Here is a 21,675-nt window from a genome sequence, read left to right as displayed (position 1 = left end):
GCTGGCTTGGGGCCTCTGGGGGGGTCTGACTGGGAAGTGTCCCTGAAGCATGTGGGGAGAGCTCCGCCGTAGCTAGCTCGGAAGAGCAAAACAAAGGCAAGCAGAAGAGGGATGAGGATAGATGTGGGGCAGGAAGAAGCTTGGCCCTCAGCCTGGCCTCCCTGAAACTAGCTCTTCTCCCAGTTCCCATTAACACCTGCTCCTTGGAAACACCAGCCACCAGAGCTGGAGGCCTTCGCTGCCGGATGGGACGTGGGCCCAGAGAGGGAAGGGGACTTGGCTGGGCTCACACTAATGCCGCTCAGAGCCTTCCCTCGGGGTCCTCCTTGGGCCAGGGGCTGCGGCAGGCAGAACCAGCAGGAAGGGAGTAAGCGCTAGGGCAGTGGCAGCCGGGACCGGGCCGTGGCAGCCCGACCGGACGGGAGCGACGTCTAGGCTTCCCTCCCCTTCAGGGCTAGCGCCGCCCCCCACCCCTCAACCCGCCCCTACTCACTGCCAGTGGACGAGGAGGAGCGACGCTGCCCGCAACCAGGGCCAGCGCCCTCGAAGGGCAGAGGTGGAGCCGGCGGCAGCGAGCTCAGGGCTTCCGGCAGGGGCGGCGGCGGCGGCGGCGGGGGCGGGGGCGGCGGCGGCGGGGGCAGCTCCCTGGACGCCTTGGGGTCCGCGGCGCAGCCGTTGTGCACGTGGTTCCCGGGGAGCAGCGCCGCCTGCGGGGGAGCGGAGGGGCTCGCGAGTGAGGAGCGGGAGGCCGGGCCGGGGCCCGGGCGGCCGGCGGGCGCGGGCGGGCAGGCACGCACCTCCTCGCTGTGCGCCATGCCCGGGCCCGCGGCCGGCGGCTCCCCGGGGCAGCGGCCCAGCTGCCGGTAGTAGTCCCCCGTGCTGGGCTGCTTGCTGAAGGCGCGGGGCTTGCGGCCGGAGTCCTGCCTCCTCAGCCCGTTGTGGCCGTCGCGGGAGCCCAGCTGCGGGAAGACAGCGGTGCGGGGGCTTCAGGCTCGGGTCCCCGCGGCCTCCCACGCCCCGCCCCCGCAGCTCTTCCCATTCCCGAGGCTCCCGGCCAGCGGCCGTCCAAGGGTGCAGCCAGCCGGCTCCCCAGTCCCGCCTGTTCTCAGAGCGGAGATGGGGCGAGGGTCCCGGGGAAGGGCAGGCTCGGTCGGCCCTAGAGGGAGGGGTTCTGGGCGCGGGCCAAGGGCCACCAGGGCCCCCACGGAGGCTAGAAGGGGCGGGACCAGGGGCGGGTTGACCCAGCCCAGTCGCCAGGGGGAGCCGGAGAAGGGGCAGCTCGCAGTTTAGCCAGCGCTAAGGCCTCAGCCTCACCCGACTCCCGGCCACCCGACCGTCCCGCGCGTCCCCACGGCTCTGCCGAATGCTCTTTCGGGGACCCCGGCGAGGGAGCCCGCCTCAGATCCCTTGTCCTGTTAGGCTCCTGCTTGCCCAGGGCTCTCAGCCGCCCGGCCCCGGGGCTGCTCCTACCTGCGCCTGTGCCGGTGGCCCCCGCTGTGCACCTGGCGGCGGGGGCGGCATGGACCCGACACCTGCGCTACCTGATCCTTCCTCTCGGGTTACAGCCCAGCCCTTGCCCGCCCGCGCCTAAGAGCGCCTATGAGCGCCGCCGGCCTGACATCACCCAGGGCCCGCCAATCCCGGGCCTACCCACTCCCAGAAATAGGGGACGCCACGGGGGCTCCAGCTGCATCGCAGCAACCCGCCCCCGCTTCTTACGGGTCCCGCGAGCCAGATGTGGCCCCGCCCCCTGTGCCTTTCTCCCTCCGCGAGGTGCTGGGCGACCCGGCCTCCATCTCCTCTCCCAACCGATCCCTTCCAAACCCCGTGGGCAGAACGCAGGCCTGACCACGAGCAGCGGAGCCCCCCACGTTTGGTACCCCTGGGTCCTGGGTCACGCCCCCGCCCTTCCCCTCCCGCATCTGGAAACCATCGACATCCGCGTAAGCGACACCGACACCCGCGCCTAAGCCTCGGGTTTCAGGGGCGGCAAGGCGGGCTCAGATGACCGCGCGGTGGCCCGCCCCGTCGCAGCTGGCCCCCCACTAAGCCCAGCCCAGCGAAAAGGACATGAGCCGGCAGGGCCAAAGGCCGAGTCACCGTGTGGGGGGTGTCCCCTGTTCCACGCCCCCCCCCCCCCGTGCGTCCCCGTGGTGGCCCGGACCTCCACACCCCACCCAAACCGGCTCTTGTTGCAGGAAACCCGACACCACAGGATTTGTTTTCTGGGCCAGTCCGCCCCCCTCGGCGCCCCCAGCAGCCCAAGGCCCGGATGCCACGACCCTGCTCTGGACGCGGTCAGGCAACGGCCAGGCCCAGGGGGCGGAGGCAGGGGGCGAGGAGCAGCGGACACACAAAGGGCTCTTTGTGGAGCTGCTGGTCGCCTGCAGCCCCGCACGCACACACCGGGTAGGAACACGGGACCTCGAAATCCTGTTGCTCAAGGGAGTGGAGGGGGTGCAGGCTGGGCCACCTGTCCTGTGGCTTTGGGCAGGGCTCACAAAGCCGCCAGCAGGGACAGTCGGCTGGCCCTGAGGCCCCTGCAGTCCTCTCCTGGGCTCTCTCCACCTCACAGAGATGAAAGGGGACCCGACTGGGAGCTTAGTCCAGGATGGCAGTGAGGGCAGGGTGGAGTCTCTGTGGAGGCTGTCCTTCCCCTCCCCAACCCAGTGGCCTTGTGACCTGGGTCACCTGTGGGCAAATTGGTTCCTCGTCTTGCCTCTGGAATGGCTTGCCTTGGGCTTGAGCGAGAACTGCAGGTCAGGGCTCTCACGGGACCCGCAGGGTCCTCTACCCCATATTCAGCCACCTGGAGTCTCAGTTGTCCCCCACCTCCCAGACTAGCCAGGACCCCAGGACTCCCTATGGGGCTTCCAGGCCGGGACTCTCAGTTACCCAGACCAGCCCTCTGGCTCCAGAGCCTCAGCCAGGGCCCCAGAGGCCCTAACATCCAGGACAGCTCACATTCAGTGTGCCCGCACTGGACATGCCCCCATGGCCCCCATCCCAGGACTGGCCTTCCCGCCAACCTGGGCACTCCAAGCCCCAAACTAGGGAGCCAACTGCAGTTTCACCCTCCCTCAGCCCCCTGTGAGGGCGGAGTCCTGCTAGTGCTCTCTGTCCCTGCCTCTGGGGCACTTCACAGCCATGCCACCTGTGTCTCTCCCCACTCCCCGCCAGACACCCCCTTGGGAGCCATTCTCCACCTGAGCCTGGGGCTATGGGCATGGGTAGGGCTGTGAGGAGGCAGTCTGTCCATAGTCTCTGCCAGTTCTCTGCGCTCTGCACTCCAGTTCCCTGAGAGGCCCAACTGTCTGATGATACGTTCCTTCACCCAGTCCCAGCTCCTGAGAGGGTAGTGGCTCTGTCTTACTCATCTGCCTGTCCCCAGGACCCAGCCCTAGTGCCCCATGGGGCTGGCCGGGAGCTTTGACTCTTGAATCTGCCACACTGGCCCAAGGCCCCCCGACCCTGTGCCCAAGAGCTGGTCCCCTGGCCTCGGGGGCGGCCTATCCGCCCAGTCCCTGGGCTAGGAGGCAGGCAGGTGGGGGAAGGTTCACTACCTCCTTCTTGAGGGCCTCTGTCTCCACGTGGCGGAGTTTGCTCTTGGTCTGCAGGTAGATGTCAGCAGCCTGTGGTCCCGCGGGGGGCTGGGGAGCTGGGTAGCCTGGTGGGGGTGGGGGCAGTTGGGTGTTCGGGGGCGGGGGCGGCGGAGGGAAGCTGGGCGGTGGTGGCAGTGGTGTGGTTCTCTCCGTCTTGCCCCGGGGCCGGCCCAGCTGTGGGCTCAGCTTGTCTATGTACTTTTGTATGTCTGCAGCTCTTGAGCTGGGAAGCCCTAGGGAGGGAGGGAAGACTGGGTGTGGGAGATTGCAGGGAGGCTGTCCCCCAGGACTGAGACCCTCTTCCACCCAGAAGCGACTCACCAAGGGACCAGGTGGGCTTAGGGACACAGCCCGGTACGGCTCCGCTGCGGGCCCAGGCAAGGCACGGCCCATCTTGCCCTCCCCTCCCCTCCCCTGCTCTGGCGATGCATGTGTTGGGGAAAGACCATGCACTCAAGTTTGGAGGGGAGGCCCTAGAGGGCTTTTGATGCCAGAGCATGCCAGGGGGGCTCAGCCACCTGGAGGGTGAAGGGGCAGCTCCTGCGGTCAGACCCGGCAGGGTGGGGTGGTGGCAGCATGGATGGCCACGGCCCAGATTACCAGGCACCCCACCAGCTCTGCAGGCTGCCACCCAGTGGCTTGGGGCAGCTCTCACCGGCAGGTGGCCACCCAGGCTCAGGGTGTGGTCCCTGTTTGTGAGTCCACACAGTTTCCTCGTCGTACAAAGGGGTTTGCAACGGGCTGTGGACGTGGGGTGTGTCTGCGTGTGTTTGCATGGGTGCGCACGTCTGGAGTATGGAGATGGAGGCCGTGTGTCTGGGCCATAGCACAGGTGTGCACGTGCATCTGCATGGGGCTGTTACATGTGCGCATGTGTTCCCATCTGTATATTGTGCATACACACGTACAAGTGTGTACACTTGAGTGTGACCAGGTGTGCATAAAGTCTGGGGAACACTGTGCGTGTGAGTGAGGATAATGAAGCTTTTGTGGGGTGCATGGGGGTTCCGTCTGGGGAACAGTCCTTGTGGAGATACAGGTGTGTTTGTGATGGGCACACACAAGCACAGCTGTCCCCTCACCACAAGCATGAGCCCCCCCTCCCAGAGACCTGGGCAGCCTCCAGCGCTGGAGGCAGAGTGGGCCGAGGCCGGCCCTCAGTGCCCAGAGGCCAGTCCCAGTCCTTGCTCCCTCCTCCCTCGTCCCAAGCCGGCTCACTCACGGCGTGGGGGGCGCTGGTCCTTGATGCTGGAGTGGCTGGAGGAGCAGGAGTCGTAGTTGGAGAGGGTGCTGGTGGGCGAGCTGAGGTCAGGGTTCAGCGGCTGGACGGACATGGTGGTATTGGGCGAAGACATGCCAGAGTCGGGCTGCTTGGCCTCCAGCTCAGCAGACGGATCCCGGGACAGGACACGGTGCTCCACACTCTGAATGGGAAGGGAGCCAGGGAGGACAGCCTGACCTGGAGACCAGGGCGCTCCAGGCCAGGGTCCTGCTGGGGCTAGTCCTTGCGGTGCGACCTGGGCCCGGCCGCTTCCCTTTCTGGGCTTCCTCCCTTTCTGAGAATGTCTCCTGGGTTCTTCCCAGGGGAAGATTCAGGCCCAAGCCCGGCCCCCTGGCAGCAGGACCACAGGTTTCTGGGAAACGCCCACCCCAGCCATTCCTTGCTCAGGGGGGTTGAGAGACTGTCAGAAGAGGGGGCCTCGGCCTGGACCCCAAGGGGAAGACTGCCATGGCACCAGCCTTCTCCTTCCTCATTAGAGGAACTGGGCTCCAGTGTATCTGTGGGAAGGGCTCAGGTGTCACAGCTGCCAGGGGGCAGGGGAGGCATGCAGGGCCCCCACAATTTGCAGGAAAGACTAATTTCCCATTACCTGGCCAGCAGCCCTTGTCTCTCCTTGTTCTACTGGGGCAAATCCCAATACCAGCCCAGCCTGGATCCCCCGGTGGAGCCGTTGAAAGCCGGGGGGTGTCTGGGGCAGCCCAGCTGAGTCTGGTGGGCAGCCCAAGCTCAGACTGGAAGCCTGCTGTCCCCACCACTGCCTGTGTCCCTGCCCACAGGCTTGACCCTCCCTGCATGGGAGCGGGATGGGGTAGGGGTCCTGCTTACGTTGCCCATGCTGGCCTTGCTGCCGGCAAGCCTGCTCGCTGGCTCCGTTGGCTGCCTCCTGCCCAAGTCTGCTCCTCCCTGCCTGGGGCCCCCTCCCGGCCTGAGAAGTGTCACAGGCCCCCCGGGAATGGGAGGCAAGCCTAGCACCAGGTAACAGCTCGGCAGCCATGCTCATTGGCCCTGTAATTAGGGGCTCTGTGGGAGTGTTTGCCTTTTCTGGGCCAACATCCTGCACAGTTTGGATCCTCCACTGCTGTAGCTGGGCCTGTCTGCGTGAGGGGACCAAGGGCTCCCATCCCCCACCCAGGTCAGAGGGGCGGGGCAGGCCCTGCTGTCCATTCCAGGAGCCAAGGGAAAGCACAGGGGCTGGGCTAGACGGGGTGGGGGTGGGCAGCTGAAAAGCCTCTCTTTGTGACTGACAGCTGACAGCAGTGGGCACTGGGGGTACCCAGCCCTGACCCCATGGATAGCAGAGGTTAGGGGCACAGGCTCTGCGGCCTGGAATGTCCGCTTCAAATTTCACTTCTCCCACTTACTAGCTACATGACCTTGGGCAAGTCACTTATCCTTGCTGTACCTAAAGAGAGAGAGCCTGTGGGGGTGTGGGATGGAGGCAGGAGAGGGAGAATTTCAAGAAGCTCCACACCCAGTGCAGAGTCCCACGAGGGGCTCGATCTCATGACCCTGAGATCATGACCTGAGCCGAAATCAAGAGTCAGATGCTTCACTAACTGAGCTGCTCAGGCGCCCCTGAGTTTCCCTGAGTTTCTTTATCTGTAAATGGGGATAACAGTACTTTTGTTTTTTTTTTAAGATTTAATTTATTTATTTGGCAGACAGAAATCACAAGTAGGCAGAGAGGCACACAGAGAGAGGAGGAAGCCGGCTCCCCGCGGAGCAGAGAGCCCGACGTGGGGCTCGATCCCAGGATCCCGGGATCATGACCTGAGCCAAAGGCAGAGAGAGGCTTTAACCCACTGAGCCACCCAGGCGCCCTGATATCAGTACTTTTTGCCTTGTGAGGGTATAAACAAAGATTTTCAAAGTTAGTGCAGTGCCAGGGTATGGTAGCCAGTAAATGTGAACTAGTAGTATTAATTTCCAGCAGAGACTGAGATCAGACCATAGAGCACTGGGCAGGGTGCCTGCCAGAGTCAGAATTCAGGCAGTCATGTTTCTCTTGGCTGGAGCTGCTGTTAAGAGGGGCTGGAAGAGGGACGCCTGGGTGGCCCAGTTGGTTAAGCAGCTGCCTTCGGCTCAGGTCATGGGATCGAGTCCCACATCGGGCTCCTTGCTCAGCAGGGAGCCTGCTTCTCCCTCTGCCTCTGTCTGCCATTCTGTCTGCCTGTGCTCGCTCGCTCTCTCTCTGATAAATAAATAAAATCTTTAAAAAAAAAAAAAAGAGGGGCTGGAAGAGGGGGTGCCTGGGTGGCTCAGTGGGTTAAAGCCTCTGCCTTCGGCTCAGGTCATGATCCCAGGGTCCTGGGATCCAGTCCCGCATCAGGCTCTCTGCTCAGCGGGGAGCCTGCTTCCCCCCTCTCTCTGCCTGCCTCTCTGCCTACTTGTGATCTCTGTCAAATAAATAAATAAAACCTTTAAAAAAGGGGGGGCAGCAGGGGCTGGGGCTTTGTGCCCCCCCATCCCACTCTCAGACTGCTCCCTCAGTGGGAAGGAAGGACCTGTGGTGCAGAAATGCCCTTCACAGCATCCACCCGTGTTGGTATATACCCTACTGACAGGGCACTCATTATCTGTTGGACTGTTAGTCTCTCTGGGTGGCCTTTTGGGGGGAAAATTCTTCCTTGGGTCCAGCTGCCGTCTCTGACCCCTGGGCCTTGCTGTGCTCTGAGGCACCCAGAACCAGGGTGCTCCCCTCCCCGCGCCTGCAGAAGGGGCAGACACAGTGCTGCGGGCAAGAGGCCATCCCACCTTCTCCCCGACCCTTCCCATTTCCCAGGCCTCTTCTGGCCACGCTGCCCCCTGGGGCTGGTCCTTCGGAAGGCCCCTGTGAGACCTGCCCTCTGTCTTCCCTCCTGCCCCAAAGCGGGCATTACATCAGAAAAGGCAGGGCCCTGGACTCGGAGCCAACCACACCTGAGCTCAAGTCCCAGGAGGCGACTTCACGCTGTGCAGCCATGATAAAATAATTTTTAAAAAGTCACACAAGTTTCCAGTTATGAGGTAGCCATGAAGTGAGGGAACATACAATGTAGCTGTGTGACCTTGGATGAACCGGGGGCATTACCACCACCTACCTCAGAGGCAGTGGACAGTTAAATGAGCTACTAGTGTGGGTTGTGGGCAGGTGAATGAACTCGACTATTCCCATCGGCAGGTGTGTCTTGTGATTTCTCGGCGCCATCCTCCCTACCAGGATGATGCTGGTCCTCCTCCCCCTGACCTTTTCTCCTACACCCCCTCGCCCCTCCATGGTCAGTGGTTGTGGGCGGAGACAGGGTGATGGTCTGGGGCACTTCTTCATTGTGTGACCTCGGACAGGGCTTCATGTCTCCGAAACTCAGCTTCCTCCGTGTTAAAGGGGTAAGAACACCTGCCCCTGGGGGGAGGCGGGGATGGGGAGGGGGACGAGCTAACCAGGGGCTCGGGGTCATACCAGGTTCTCCACGGTGCGCAGGTAGCGGGTGCAACGGCTATGGCCATTGTAGTCCGAGAGCTCGGCGGCCGTATATCCGTCGCGGTCGCGGACGTCCAGCGCCGCGCCGTTCACTACCAGGATCTGGCAGCACTGCGAGGCGCCACGTACTGAGGACCCCCGCCCCCTCGCCGAGACCCGCCACCCCTCGCGCCGCGGCAGGGCCGTGCGGCGGGCTCGGCGCCAGCAGAGGGCGCTCGCCCAGCCCCCACCCCGCCCCCACCTTCAGCTGCCCGCCCCCACCTCCAGCTCCCCGTTTTCCGCGGCGTCGTGCAGCGGGGTCCCGCCCCACAGGTCGGTGGAGATCTCGCCGCCGTGCAGCAGGAGCCAGCTGAGCACTTTGGCGTGGCCGCGGCTCGCCGCGAAGTGCATGGCCGTGGCGCCGTCCTTGTCCCGCTCCGACAGGCTCACGTCGGTGCAGCTCACCTGGGCGCGAGGGGGCGCGGGAAAGAGGGGCGGGGGCTGGGCGCCAGGCCCCGCCAGGCCCCGCCCCCCGTCCGCGCGGGCCGCTTCGCGAGCAAACCCCGCCCCTTCCCGGGCCCCGCCCCGCCCTGACCGCGAGCTCACCAGCCACACGATGACGGGGCTGTGGCCCATCTGCGCCGCGGCATGCAGCGGGGTCATGCCGTCCTGGGCCCTCGCGTGCGGGTCCGCGCCGCACTCTTGCACCAGGTACTGCGTCACCTCCAGGTGGCCCTCCTGGCACGCCAGGTACAGGGGCGTGGCACCGGTCTTGGTTTGGGCAGTCACTCCCCTGCGGAGACAGCACCCACCGTGGACTCCCAGCGCCCACCTCCCTCCAAACCCTTCTTATGCTCCTGGCGCTCTTTAGGGGAGCTCTGGAGGGCTGGGAGAGTGGGTTGGAGAAGTCTAGTCACCGCGTCCCGCTGTCCCTGACTGCCTCTGGACACTTGGTCCTATGCCAGTCTTCTCCAGGGTGTCCCCTTTGACGCGGTCACCCCCCTCCTTCTAGTCCCTGTCCCCAGTAAATAACCCCCCTTTTCACCCAGGTCTACAAGGATATGGAGATCTGGCCTCTTCACCTTTTCAGCCACATTAACCCATTATCACTGTGAATCCCCAAACTTTCTGTCTTACTTGTATGCCTTTGATCGGGTCCCCCTCTATCTGGAATGCCCTTCCTTCCTCCTCCCTAAGACTCAGTCCAGATCCCCTCCTCCATGAGGCATGCCCTGATTTCCCCAGGCAGAGCAGGCCTTTCCTACCTCCATGCCGCATATGGCCCTGGGCTCACTCTAAAGACTGCCTGTCACACTTGATTGAACTTAAGCGATTTTGGCTTCTGCCTCCCCCAGGAGACTGAATTCCCAGGAGGCAGAGTAGTAGGGTTGCCAGATAGAATACAAGATAACCAGTTAATTCTGAAACTCAGAGAAACAAGAAATCATTTTCTAGTATAAGTATATCCCAAACAAGGCATGGAATATACTTATACTAAAATATGATTTGCGGTTTATCCAAATTAAAATTCAATTGGATATCTTGTTGTCAATTCGACAGCTCTACAGGCGGCCACCATTCACGGAGCATCCTGGTGTGCCGTGATATTGATGGACAGGTTCTCATTGGATGTCCTAACTTAGGTCTTACTGTCTTTCCCATTTTTGCAGATGGGCAGTCGAGGCTCAGGGGCTGTGACCTCCTAAAGGTAATACAACTGGTAAATGGCACTTGAGTGTATGTTTGTGATGCAGGGCCCGGTGCATGCAATAGGCACACAGGAACGACCATCCCTGTCTTCACTCTTGGGGCTTTCCTAAGGTCCAGCTTGCAGCTGGCTCTGTCCCTCATCCCTGTTCCTCGGCTGCTGAGGAGGAGTCCTATCTGGGGAGCTGGGAATCAGACCCATGAGGTGGAGTGCTGCTGGGAAGCAGGGAAGTTGCACCGGCCACTGAAGGAGCCCCCGGCGCAGTTACTATAGTTAGACACTAGGTGGGGCCACAATCTAGTCCCAGACGCGGGAGCAGCCGCCTCGCTCACAGGGAAGCTCTGGGCTGGGGCTGAGTCCCAGGAAGCAGGACCAGCCCTCCGTGCCCCGGAAATGCACCTCTTCACCTGACTAAATGTCGTCCTGTCCGTCTGCCCCACGATCTACCCACTGGTGACATCAGTCTCACACTCTCCACTAACGACCATGCATGTCCTCCCTCCCGCATCCAAGTGCCAGCCCAGCTGTCCATTAATATGGGCCCCGGGCCACCCAGTCCTCCACTAGCTGCCCACGTGCCCACCGTCTTGTCACTCCCGACATAGCTTGGTCCTGTCCCCTCACACACTCCTCAGTCCCTCCTCCCTGCCCTCTTCCCTGACCCCGCCCCTCTGGTCACCTGCAGCCCTCACTGGGCACCTCCCTGCTTTCTCCTTACTCCTACACGGGCACCATCACCCCCGACACAGAGCTGCCGTTTTTCTGGGCCTGATGCCCAGTGTGACAATTCACGCATTTGGGGTGGAACAGGGACCATGCCTGGCTGCCCTCCGTTTCCCTGCCTGAGTCGGGGCAGTGGCGCTCATGAGCTGACACGGCACCTGGCGACAGAGACTCGCCCACACGCCTCTTCCCAGGAACACTCTGGCTTGCAGCCACCAGCCTCCACACCCCAGTGCCATTGTCCCCCCCACACACACACACACATTCACATACTGATGTGACAGTAACAGCCTGCTTAATGTTTCATGACCAACACTCAGCGGCCTGAATTATTCACCCCGTAACCAAGACACAGGGAGTGCTGGGATCTGGGGATCAGAGGCTGAGGGGTCCACCAGCCAGGACCCCTGCTATCTCTCTGGGGAAGCCTAAGGCAATGTATAAAACTTGGGGTACCAGATCTGCCAGGACCTCAGCCCCTCCTAGCACCCCCCGCTTGGTAGGTGTCCATAATCCGGAGGGGTCTGGTCAGTCTGGGAAGGTCTGAGAAGGTCTGAGAAGCTGGCGCAGAGCAGGACCTGAGCAGGAGGGGGCAGTCATGGCCACAACCTCCCTCCTGCCGGGCCAGTGGCTGCCACCCTCAGCTGGAGTCTCTGGGACAGAGGAAGCCCCAAATGCTCCAGCTTACCACCGTTCCTACTAGTATTTCCGTCTCTGCATCCTTGGAGCCACAGCCCCCAGCCCGGGAGGCCCCAGCACCATGGGGCAGTCAGATACGCAGATGGGCAAGAGTGAGCAAGCGGGTGCTGGCCTTGTTACCCTGTTGTACTCTGGCCTGGAGGCAAGAAGGGCAGGGGCCCCCCAATGCTCACTGGGGGGGGGATTATAAAACTATGGATGAGCACATGGAACAAACTCAATTAATTTAGATGGGGAGAGAGATAAATTTATAGCAGTAGTCACAATGATCGATGACAGGGTCAGCAGGTGCCGTTCATGGGACGATTGATCTGTTCCAGGCCCTGTGATGAGCAGACGGACATGCTGTCTCATCTAGTCTGTTCAGGGACCTGACGGGGTAGGTGCTGTGCACAGAAGGCTCAGCTCGCTGGAGGAGAGAGAGGCAGAGAAGGACCGGGGGCCGTGAGCCCCGCCCCGCTGCGTCACAGTCCTGCCTTTTGTCTCTGTCTCAAAGTCACCCACGGAGCAGGAGCAGGAAGCATCCCTGAGACGTGCTTAGAGAGCCCTCAGCACCTGGCACAAGCCGGGAGCCACTGTTATATTTTGGGATCCTCCTCCCTGTACCTCGGTGGGGGCACTGCGGGCCTGGGGTGGCCAGACCCAACCAACCACAGGTCAGGTGAGGCATTGCTTCTGCTGTGGAGCGTCCCCCAGAGGAGAGAGGCGGGGTTCCGGGGGTCCTTCTGGCCTCAGCATCCCACTAGCCCATCGAGCTGTAGCCCAAGTGACGCTAAGGGTGACCATTCCAGTCCCAGCCCCTGTCTGTGGTCCTGGCCACCACCCACACCCTGGCTCTTCGCTCACTGGGCAGGGCCCTAGTGGGTGTTTAACCTCCTGAGCCTCAGTTTCCATATATGGCAATCGGGCATCATAATTGTCCAGCATCTCCTTGGCTCTTATAAGAGAACAGAAGAGGAAGTTCTGGAAGGTCGTGCGCGCTCCCTAACAGGTGTCTCTTCCCACTCTTCTTGGCCAAGTCTCCTAAGCCTTCTTTGCTGAGCCCTGGCCTCCACCTGCCCTCCAAAGGTGGAGATGCCCTGAATCTTCTTTCTGAACACACTCTCTCTCCCTGCTGGTGAGGTCATCTACTTTCCGGGGTCAAAGGTCACCTGCACCTGACACTCTCCCTCTCTCTGGCTTAGACCTGGAGTCCACATCTTGTCCCCATGTCTACCCACTGTCCGTGTGTGCACTGCCCAGGCCTCTGCAACGTTATGTGCCTGGAGTGGATACCTCGCTTTTCTCCCTCAAACCCTCCCCAGCTGCGAACTCCATTCTGGTAAAGGACACCATGCTCCCTTCCCCTAAGGGTAGCCCAAGCCCAAACCCTAGGAATCTTTGGAGACCCTCAACCTTGACATCTTTATCGGTCTCTGCAGTTCTCTAGCAACAATCACATAAATCATATTTTTCTTCCCCTCTGGGAAATAGGTGACATGAATGAACTTCAAAGAGTAAGCACGTCACCGCGTGATGACTTGAAACAAACCCGGAATGCTTGCTGGAGATCTCCGTCCTTTGCCTCCCGGAGCTAGGAGTTACCAGCCCACGGAACCAGACTCGGATCAAAGAGCAGCATTTCCAGTGGCCCTCCCCGTCCGCAATAATTTTGGCCCCAAGGAAGGTCACAAGTATCAGGTCTCGCCGTTGTAGGGTAAGGCGACCCTGGAAAAGTCATGGGTACTGCGGTGGCTCTATCTCTCTTGTCCTCTCACCGCGCCTCCTGGCTTATTTGAAAATATCCCAAATTAGGCCTAGCCCAGGGAAGAAATGCAGTCCTTACTGGAAGAAGGTTCTAGAATAGTCACCTTCATACGCAACCCACCTCCAAGCCTGGAATATTTCCGGAAGCTTACCCTTCCCTGCAACTCTCCCAGGCTTCCAGGCCTTCCTTCTGGTCCTCAGTGAACCCAAGCTTGATTCCACCTCAGCCTCTGCCTCTGAGGGGTCCTTCTACCTGCCACGCTGCCAAGCCAGATTTTTGCAGGACTGGCCCCGCTTTTTATCCAGGTCTCAGATGAGCTCGCACCTGCCCTAGGAGGCCTTCTTGACTCTCTCAATTTAAAGAAAACCTCACTGGTTTCTACCAAGGTATCCCGTTTTGCATTATGGCACTTGTGACTGGAGTTGTCTGGTTCATTCCAGGGACACATGTCACTAGGCTGCCACAAGCCAGGACAGGGCAGAGCCGTGAAAGGAGCAGACCCCTGCTGTCCCAGAGCTCGGTTCCACTGGAGCACCAGCTGGCAAACCAACACACAGGCACATTAGCAAGAACGTCTCTGAACACCGCTCAAGCTCTCCACCTGTCCCTTTGTTTGCCCTGGGAGCCTCCCTGAGAGCCGGCTCCAAGAAGCTGGGAGGGCTCACTACCTCCCAAGCACCGGAGGCCTGCCCAGTTGCTAGTTGTTGAGCGAGAAGCTATGGGGACGAGTGACATGGGCAGTGAGGCTAGGAACTCTGTGCCGTCTGCTTGCTCTTGACCTCGGCTAGTCCATTTGCCGGATGGGCCGGGGAGACCCAGCGGGGAGCTCCATCTGAGGTCACCCGCAGTGAGCTGCCCGCAGAGCTAGGCAAGTCCCAGGGCTCCCAGACTCCTGATTCACTCAACCAACACTCACGGCGTGTCAGGCACTGGGCGGCTGATGACGTCTGCCCTCACTAGTTGGGGAGACACCGTATGAGGATACCCCAGGGTGCACGGAGCGTAAGGACAGGTGGTGATAATGACGGGAGGGAAGATAAGGCAAGGAACCAGGTGGAATCTGAAGGAGGCTCTGCGCAGAACTTGCTGAGAAGGGGAAGGGCGCCAACGCCTGGAGGGCAGGAGAGAGCCCCCGAGACTCGGGGGGGTTCTAGGCAGCAGGAAGAGCCTGTGGGAGGTTGGAAGGCTCCAGCCCTTGGGAGGAGCTGCAAGAAGGCTCTGGAGGTGGAAGGGGGTGGGGTAGGGGAATGGGGGAGCCTCACAGGTGGGAGAGCCGTGAAGGTGAGGCGTGGGGGCAGGGCAGAGGCGGGAGGGCCCCTGGGTCCTTAGAAGGAAACGGCCTCTCCTGTGGGTGAGCAGGCAGCTGTGGGCAGTCCAGCATCTGACCTGCATTCTCAAAGGTGGGCACAGCTGGATGGGATGAAGGCCAGGGCCGGGGAGGTCTGAGAGAATAGGAATTAGAGCAGGAGTGGGAGACAGGCCTGGAGAGGAGGTACGGTTTGATCAAGGCCACCCAGGGGACGGGGGGACCTCAGCTGCTCAGTGAGCCTCTCTGAGACGCTGTTTCTCCCTTGGTCAGCACCGCGCCATAGGGATATCTGTCTGGCTCACGGATGTATACTTGGCCCTTAGAATATTGCCTGGCGCAGAGCGGACGCTCCATAAGCACTAGCTGAATGAATCAGTCTGTGACCTGGGCCGTGTACAGAGCTGCCACCTGGGGTGGTTATAAGGTGCGGATGGCCAGGTGGTGCTAGGCACTCAGTAAGCCCTCAGCAGGTTGGGGCTCATCTGAGTTCATCCTGACCCCTGGCTAGGGCGTTTTCCAATCTCTGTCCCCGGCGGGCCTGGCCTCAGGCAGAGGAGACCTTGCAGGGAGGTGCAGTTGGCACAAACCTTCAGGCAGACTGATTCTCCTGCTTGCTTTGAACGGCAGAGCACAGGGGCCCCAGAGGAAGGAAGAGCCCGGAGCTCCTCAGCCATTCTCCGAGTCTGGGGGTCTGTGCTGAGCCTGGGGCTCCCCTCCAGCAGCACAGAGCCCAGGGGAGCACATGGTAGTGGCCAAGCAAGCCGGACTCTGAGGCTCCCTGCTCCTGGCCCCTTCTCTGTCGGCCCTGACTGGAGGCCTGGATACCCGGCTCCCCTCTGCCAACCACGAATGCGACTGGCCAGAGGGGCCGGCCCCCCAATTCCATCTCCCAAGACCCAGGGCCTGAAACAGCATCAGCCCGGTTCCCACCAGCCTCCACGCCGCCTTCGGGACCCCCTTCTACAGGGAGGCTCATCACGGGGCAAGAGCGCCGGAGGTCCCTGTGGCGACACTCCCACCTCTGGAAGGACTTGCCTGGGGGACTGGGATAAACTGGGCGAGGGGCAGGTGGGCGCAGTATGTTCCTGCAGCCAGGCCTTTTCTCACAGCCCCAGGTGCACTGGCCCGAGGAAGCCCACCCCTGCAGGTGGTCCTGCCCTCCTGCCCCTCTGCAGCTCGTCAGGGCCTCGGCCCACAGCCTCCCGGGGAGGGATCGAGTTTCTCACCCGTAGGTCCCGGGAGCCCTTCCTCCCTCCACCGCGGTTGCGGTCGGTGGAGCTGAGCCCTTGTGAATAATTCACTGCGGTTCACAGCAGCTCTGGGAGGCTCACGAGAGTGAAAGCTTGGAGCCGTGGCATTCCACAGCCAGGCTGCCTGGGTCCCCGCACTGAGCCCTGTGGCCTGGGGCTGTCTGAGCCACTGCCCTCTCCTTGTGCAGCCTGGGGGAGCAGGAGTCTCCATCCCCGAGATAGGGGGCTATGGGGACACTGGCCTCCAGCTCCCAGCAGGCCCCACCCCAGTTCCCATCTGCCCTTTCCTGCCTGAGCCCAGCCTGGCAACCTCAGAAAAGCACCTTCTTATCAGCCTGGTCACTCGCTGCAGCGGGAACGGGCCCAAGTCTTCTGACCAAGTCTGTGAGATTCATAGAGGCCTGGGAGGGGCTGACGGCTCATCAGCCCAGGCCATCTGGCCTCAGGGTTGGCACCAGGGCCCAATCACAGTCAGCACCTAGCATGGCCTGGGCGGGGTCAGGGTTCCCAAGGCCCTGAGGCCGAGAAGGGGCACTAACAGTGGGAACCCAGCCCTTGGAGGGTTCTAGCTCATCCTAGGCCCCAGGCTTTTCCGTGAGGAGGGGCTCAGGGGCAACCTGGGTCTTCGCCCCTCCCCCTCCAGGCCCAGGTCCTCATCAGCACTTCCAGAGGTGGGCTGGGGGTCCTCTCTCAGTTTACAAAATTTGGGCTAAGTTGGCATCGCCATTAGCCTGGCTTGTTGGAGGCCCGTTATGTGTGTGGGGGCTTATGGGTGCAGAAAGGGGGCCACAGCCCATTCCTCTCCTCGCAGGATCTCAGTGTCCTGTGTCCGTGTGAAGTGAGGGGGTGGGGCAGGGGCACTGGCGTTGTCACAGGGGGTCTGCAGGCCTGTCTCAGGGGCCACTACCTGGCCTCAGCCTGGAGAGTCGGAGCTGGGAGCCTGGGACCGAGCCCGCCAGGGTGCTGTTGCTGGTGCCAGCTCGGGAGTCTGCCTCATGGGGGGCCTCCAACTCTAAATCCCCGCTTTGACGTGACCCACGCCCGAGCTCGTCGAGAGCAAGGAACCACCAAGTGGCCTCTGGCAGGGTGGCCAGGAGAACCTGTGGTCCAGGACGCAGGTCTGCGGGCTCCCACCAACCACACCGGGGAACTCCCTTCAGCAAATGGACTGTAGGCTGGCCGGGGTCTCTCAGGGCTGCCCTATACCACCCCGCTGACCTGGGCCCCACAGGCTGCCATCCTGCCCCAAGGGCCGCGGTGCCAGGTGGGGTCTCTTGCCTGCTCCCTGGGAGTCCGCACCCTGCAGGCTCCCGCAGCGCGGAGCCAGTGGTGAGGGCTGACCCCTCGTGTTGTGGCTGCTCTTCTCCCGAGGCTCAGTGTTCCGTCACCACTTAATGTCCCGGGCACCCATTTGGATTGATGGAAAAGTCACTGCTCAGGGCCCCCATTTGTCAGGTCCCTGGGGCCACTACTGTCCTCCTCCTTCAGACACTCCCCAGGACCCCTGCTTCTTCTCAGGTGCACTGAGGACCTGGCTCCCTCCCTCCCCCCAGAACCCCCAGGACTTCCCTGCTCTGCATCAAGCCCCATTCTCCGCAACCCTCCGCTGCCCTGGGTAGCTCCCAGCCCACTGCTCAGCTGCTTTCTCAGAACTGCCATTCAGGCTGGGGACCCTGGGAGCTTTGGGGGCCGCACCTCCCTTGCTAGTGGGAGTGGGCGGACGGGCCCCGGGAAATGAGCAGCTGCTGTCAGGGGGCTGTGGGGCTAGGAGGCGGCCTGGGGGTCTACACGGGCAGCCCTCTCCCTTCAGTCCTCCTCCTCCTTCCTGACTAGGGGCTCTAGGACAGTCTCCCATATCTTCATTCCTACCCCCATTTTAAAGATTTTTATTTATCTGTTTATTTGAGAGAGTGGGAGAGCGAGAGTGAGCAAGAACACGAGCCGGGGGAGGGGGAGGGGCAGAGGGAGAAGCAGGCTCCCCACTGAGCAGGGAGCCCAATGTGGGGCTCAAACCCGGGACTCCAGGATCATGACCTGAGCCGAAGGCAGACGCTCAACTGACTGAGCCACCAGCCATTTAGTCACCCACCCCCCTTCCAACAGTCCTGCGAATGGGCACAGGCCAGAGCTCAAGACAGCCACCTGCTGTAGGCTCGTAAGCTTCCTGGAGAGCCGCAGGTGATCTGGGCCCGCGTGCCAGCGTCCCAGGTGCGGCCGCGAGCTCTGCATGGGAGCGTCTGCTGGCAAAGCTCTGGGGCAAGCGGCTGTGGGCAGCCTTCCAGGAAGGGGACAACTTCAGGAAACATCTCTGCCCTGGCCCTCTAGCCGCTGGGACGGCCCAGAAGCAGCGAGTCCCCCAGGATGCCAGAGGAGAGTAGGGCCCCGGCCCGTACTACCCAGAAGACAGGTGAGGAGGGGCGGCCTTACCCGGGATGGTGCCTGACGAGAAGCCTCAGGGAGGGGAAGTCTCCTTTGGCGGCAGCGTAGTGGACAGGCAGGGCGCCTGTTTCCGTGGCCACGGTGGGATCCCCACCGCCATGATGCAGCAGCCAGTCCACCAACTCGGGGTGGCCAAAGCGGGCAGCCAAGTGCAGGACTGTGGCACCAGAATTGTCTTTGTCCTGTGGAAGAAGCGCCCGTTAGTCCTTGCCTTCCCCCAGCCATGGAGGCCCTTCTGTCCTTGGGCCCCTAACTGGCCCTCTTTGAACCACACCTGTGCCACCTGTGCTGGGCTCCCTGAGGCCTGCTGGCCGTGACTGTGAACAGCTCGCATATAGGAGGCTTTCAGGACACAGCACTCCTGGGCTCCCCACAGGAGCAGCGGTTGCCCAGATGCTCAGGGAACGCCCAAAGGAGACAGCAAGTGCGGCTGGGGCTGGGCCGCTCTGGCCGTCCCAGGCTGGCTTCAGGACTTTGGGGGGCACCCCCAACATCTAACCCTTGGCCCCTTCCTCCCTGCTCCCCCTCCCCAGGTGTCACATGAAAAGAGGCCTCCAGGTTGGTGGACCTCCAATAACCCAACATCGGTGCGGGGAACGGCCCCTGCCCAGGCACGCGGCAGACTCCCTGCTCCTGGCCCAGGAAACGGGCTGTGTCCTAGCTCTGTGGAGGAGGAAGCTTCCGGGTACTGGTCATAGGGTCTGGACAGTCAGGTGTGGGTTAGAGACGGCCCTGGGAGGGGTTTGGGCTAGACCCACCTCCCGGGCACCCCAGAGAGGGCTGGCCGATGGTGTGGGCCCAGAAGTACCACAGGTGTCATCCATGACCTTCCAGGTGTGTGTGTGTGTGTCTGTTGCAGGAGGGGCTGGCAGGTGCCGCTCATGTTACCTGGGCAAGGAGGGGCATCCCAGAGAACCCACAAATCGGGACTCAAAGGTTGGCGGGTGTAGGTGAGCGGGCACCAGTGCAGGAACAGCATGAACTCCCAGCGCCGAGCAGGCGGGATAATGGAGAGGTGGGCAGGGGGGGGGCAGGGCACAGATGGGGCAGCCGTGGGGGGGCGTGGTTTCCTAGGATCAGGGAAGGAAGCCCCTCTCCCCCCAGAGAGAAGCACTGCGGGGGCAGGTGTGGCCAAGGTGGCTGCAGGTAGTGAATCTCAGAGGTTCCTGAAAAACAGGAGAGAGGACGGAGGGGCCAGGGGCCAGGGGCCAGGACTAGTAAGTCATCTGTCAGACCTCGGGGGTGGCTGCGGGGCTAGGAAGCGGGTAGCCAGAAGGTGAGGCAGAGTGAGCGGCTCACAGGCACTTGAGGACCACACTGGGACCCTTTCGTGTGCTGGGATGCCCAGTCTGTCCCCCTGAGCCCAGATCTCCAGGGAGGGGGAGGGGCAACAAGGAGAGGACTTGGGCCTATGGGCTCTGGCCTGTCCCCAAGGCTCCAACAGCTCTGCAGGCCCTCACGTGCTGTGGTCCACACCATAAAGCTGCTTATCTCTGGGCTGAGCGGGGCTGAGGATCGAGGTCATCCTCCCCACACACACACTTCCGTCCCCAGGATCCAAGCTTGCTGGGAGGGAGACTTGATAAGCTGGGCACAAGGCCACTTGTTCCCCCCTCTCCTCTGCAGGGGCTAGGGAGGCTTCCGGCCAAGCCTGGACATTGGGACAGGGAGGCACGCCACCTCCCGAATGAGTGGGCAGGGGCCATGTGCCAGGAAGTCTTGATAACAGAGCGGGCCAGGAGATAAGGGGTCCGGCCATCTCCCAAGAAGCGTCGGAAGGGGGACCTTGCCATCCTGAGGGCGACGTGGGGGAATAGGGTCTGGTCATCCTTAACGTACAACCAGCCGCCTCAGAGTCACCCCGGTTTCTTCTCCTTCATTCAGTTAGCCCAGTGTTTTTTCCCAAGTGGAAAACCAGTTCTGGTTCCTTCCCCCAGTGGCTTTTCCCCGCAACTAGGATATCATCCAAATTCCTAACCCCAGCCTACGGTGGCTTCTCTGCCCTCCCCCCACGCCACAGCTGCCTTCTTCTTTGCTGATCCTGCCACAGGACAAGTAAGTGTGCGCCTCAGGGCTCTGCACTTCTTGTTCCTTGTGCTTAGAACTCTCTGATCAGCACACCTGGCCATGTCCTTCTCATCATCTAAGACTCCCCTCAGAGGTCACTCTCTCCTTGCCACCTCACCCAAGCAGCTAGCTCCCCGAAACCCCCCACCACAAGGCCCAGCAAGACCTGATGGTACCCGCGGTGGCTGTCCATTGCCCCCCCAGACTGGCAGCTCTGGGAGATCGGGGCACTCCTGAATTCCAGGCCTAGTGCCTGTTGGATGCTCTGTTGCCCAAGGGAGCAAGCCGGAGAGCTACATATCAGGGCCTGAGCTGCCCCCACCTCTAGCTCAGGAGGGACCAGGTTTAGATCAGCCTGGGGGGCCCCAAGTGAGAGCAGGTGGGGTCCCAGGGCAGGAAGACTCGGGCTGGGCTGGAGAAGCAACTCACCGCTGGAAGGCAGGAAGGTGTGGATGTCCCAGGGTCAGCTAAGGTTCCAGGGAGGCCCCATGTACCACGCCCATCACCCCTGCCCCATGTCCTGGCCCTGGGGACACCTGGGTCTGGGCCTGGGGTGGACTGTAGGACTTTGCCCACCCCTCTTCCAGATCTGATCCCAGAAGACCTGGGCTTCTGATTCTGTGCCCTGCCCGTTCTCCAGGACTCCCTTGGATCTGTGCTTTTCTCCCCCCCACTCCCATCCCGGCTTAAATACTGGCGCAGGTAAGCCCAATTCCCTCTGGCTCCCCACTACCCAGTGCTCTTCTAGGCAGTGGCCAAAGCTTGGCCAGGATGTCTTCCACCGTCACCGTTGACCTGGGGAGCCCACTCCATCCCAAGTCCTCCGGAAGGAGCTCAAAAGCAAGCTCAGTAGGGAGGTGCCCACTCTCACCCACCCTTGAGCCACGGGGGCTCTAGGCTAGAGCTCTCCCCTGGGGAGGAAGCCTCAGGGCGCCCAGCGAGGGGAGCAGACCCACCTGCACTCCACAGCCGCCCTGCGAGAGCAGCCACTGCAGGCAGGCGAGGTGGCCAGTGGCGGCGGCGTCGTGGGCGGGCGTGGCGCCGTTGCGCGCGCGGGCCGTGGCGGGCAGGGCGGCCTCCTCCACCAGGAAGCGCAGACAGTGCAGCTTGCCCGCGCGGGCGGCGTGGTGCACCGGCAGCGCGTCCAGCGGGTCCCGCAGCGAGGGCTTGAGCAGGCCGGCGGCGTGCAGGGACTTCAGCACGTCCAGGTCGCCCTGCCGCGCCGCCTGCAGCGCCCGCTCCAGGGCCATGGTGCCGTCCGCGGCGCCGCGACCCGCTCAGCGCGTTCCCCCGGGCGCCATGCACCCGTCCTGGGGCAGCAGGAGAGCCGTCGGGGCCCTGCGGCCTGGGGAGGCGGAGCGCCTGCCCGCCCGGTCTCCGGCTAGCACAGCCGCGCGGGATCCGCTCCGC

At 62.3% G+C, this 21,675-nt stretch overlaps 1 protein-coding gene across 8 annotated transcripts in view; it reads right to left on the bottom strand.

Annotated features, from left to right (window-relative positions):
• The window catches only part of ESPN (espin), a 31,374-nt gene extending 9,699 nt beyond the window's left edge, over nt 1-21,675 (bottom strand). For 2 of the 8 annotated variants that reach the window (XM_082686787.1, XM_082686788.1), the window contains exons 1-9: nt 21,222-21,675; nt 18,187-18,380; nt 8,930-9,116; nt 8,606-8,788; nt 8,324-8,455; nt 4,825-5,026; nt 3,564-3,835; nt 798-959; nt 494-707 (exon numbers count right to left, since the gene is read on the bottom strand). In XM_082686787.1, the coding sequence (XP_082542913.1) occupies nt 494-707; nt 798-959; nt 3,564-3,835; nt 4,825-5,026; nt 8,324-8,455; nt 8,606-8,788; nt 8,930-9,116; nt 18,187-18,380; nt 21,222-21,515 (1,840 nt within the window). In that variant the 5' untranslated portion in view covers nt 21,516-21,675. Of the gene's footprint in view, nt 1-493; nt 960-1,470; nt 1,850-3,563; nt 3,836-4,824; nt 5,027-5,709; nt 5,816-8,323; nt 8,456-8,605; nt 8,789-8,929; nt 9,117-18,186; nt 18,381-21,221 lie in introns of those variants that run through there. The other 6 variants (XM_082686791.1, XM_082686793.1, XM_082686794.1 and 3 more) reach the window with 6 other exon arrangements.

This window comes from Mustela nivalis (genome assembly GCF_964662115.1).
Source record: "Mustela nivalis genome assembly, chromosome: 10".
NCBI classification, from domain to species: domain Eukaryota; kingdom Metazoa; phylum Chordata; class Mammalia; order Carnivora; family Mustelidae; genus Mustela; species Mustela nivalis.
Note: the sequence above shows the minus strand (reverse complement) of the source record. Positions and strands in the feature narration are given on the sequence as shown.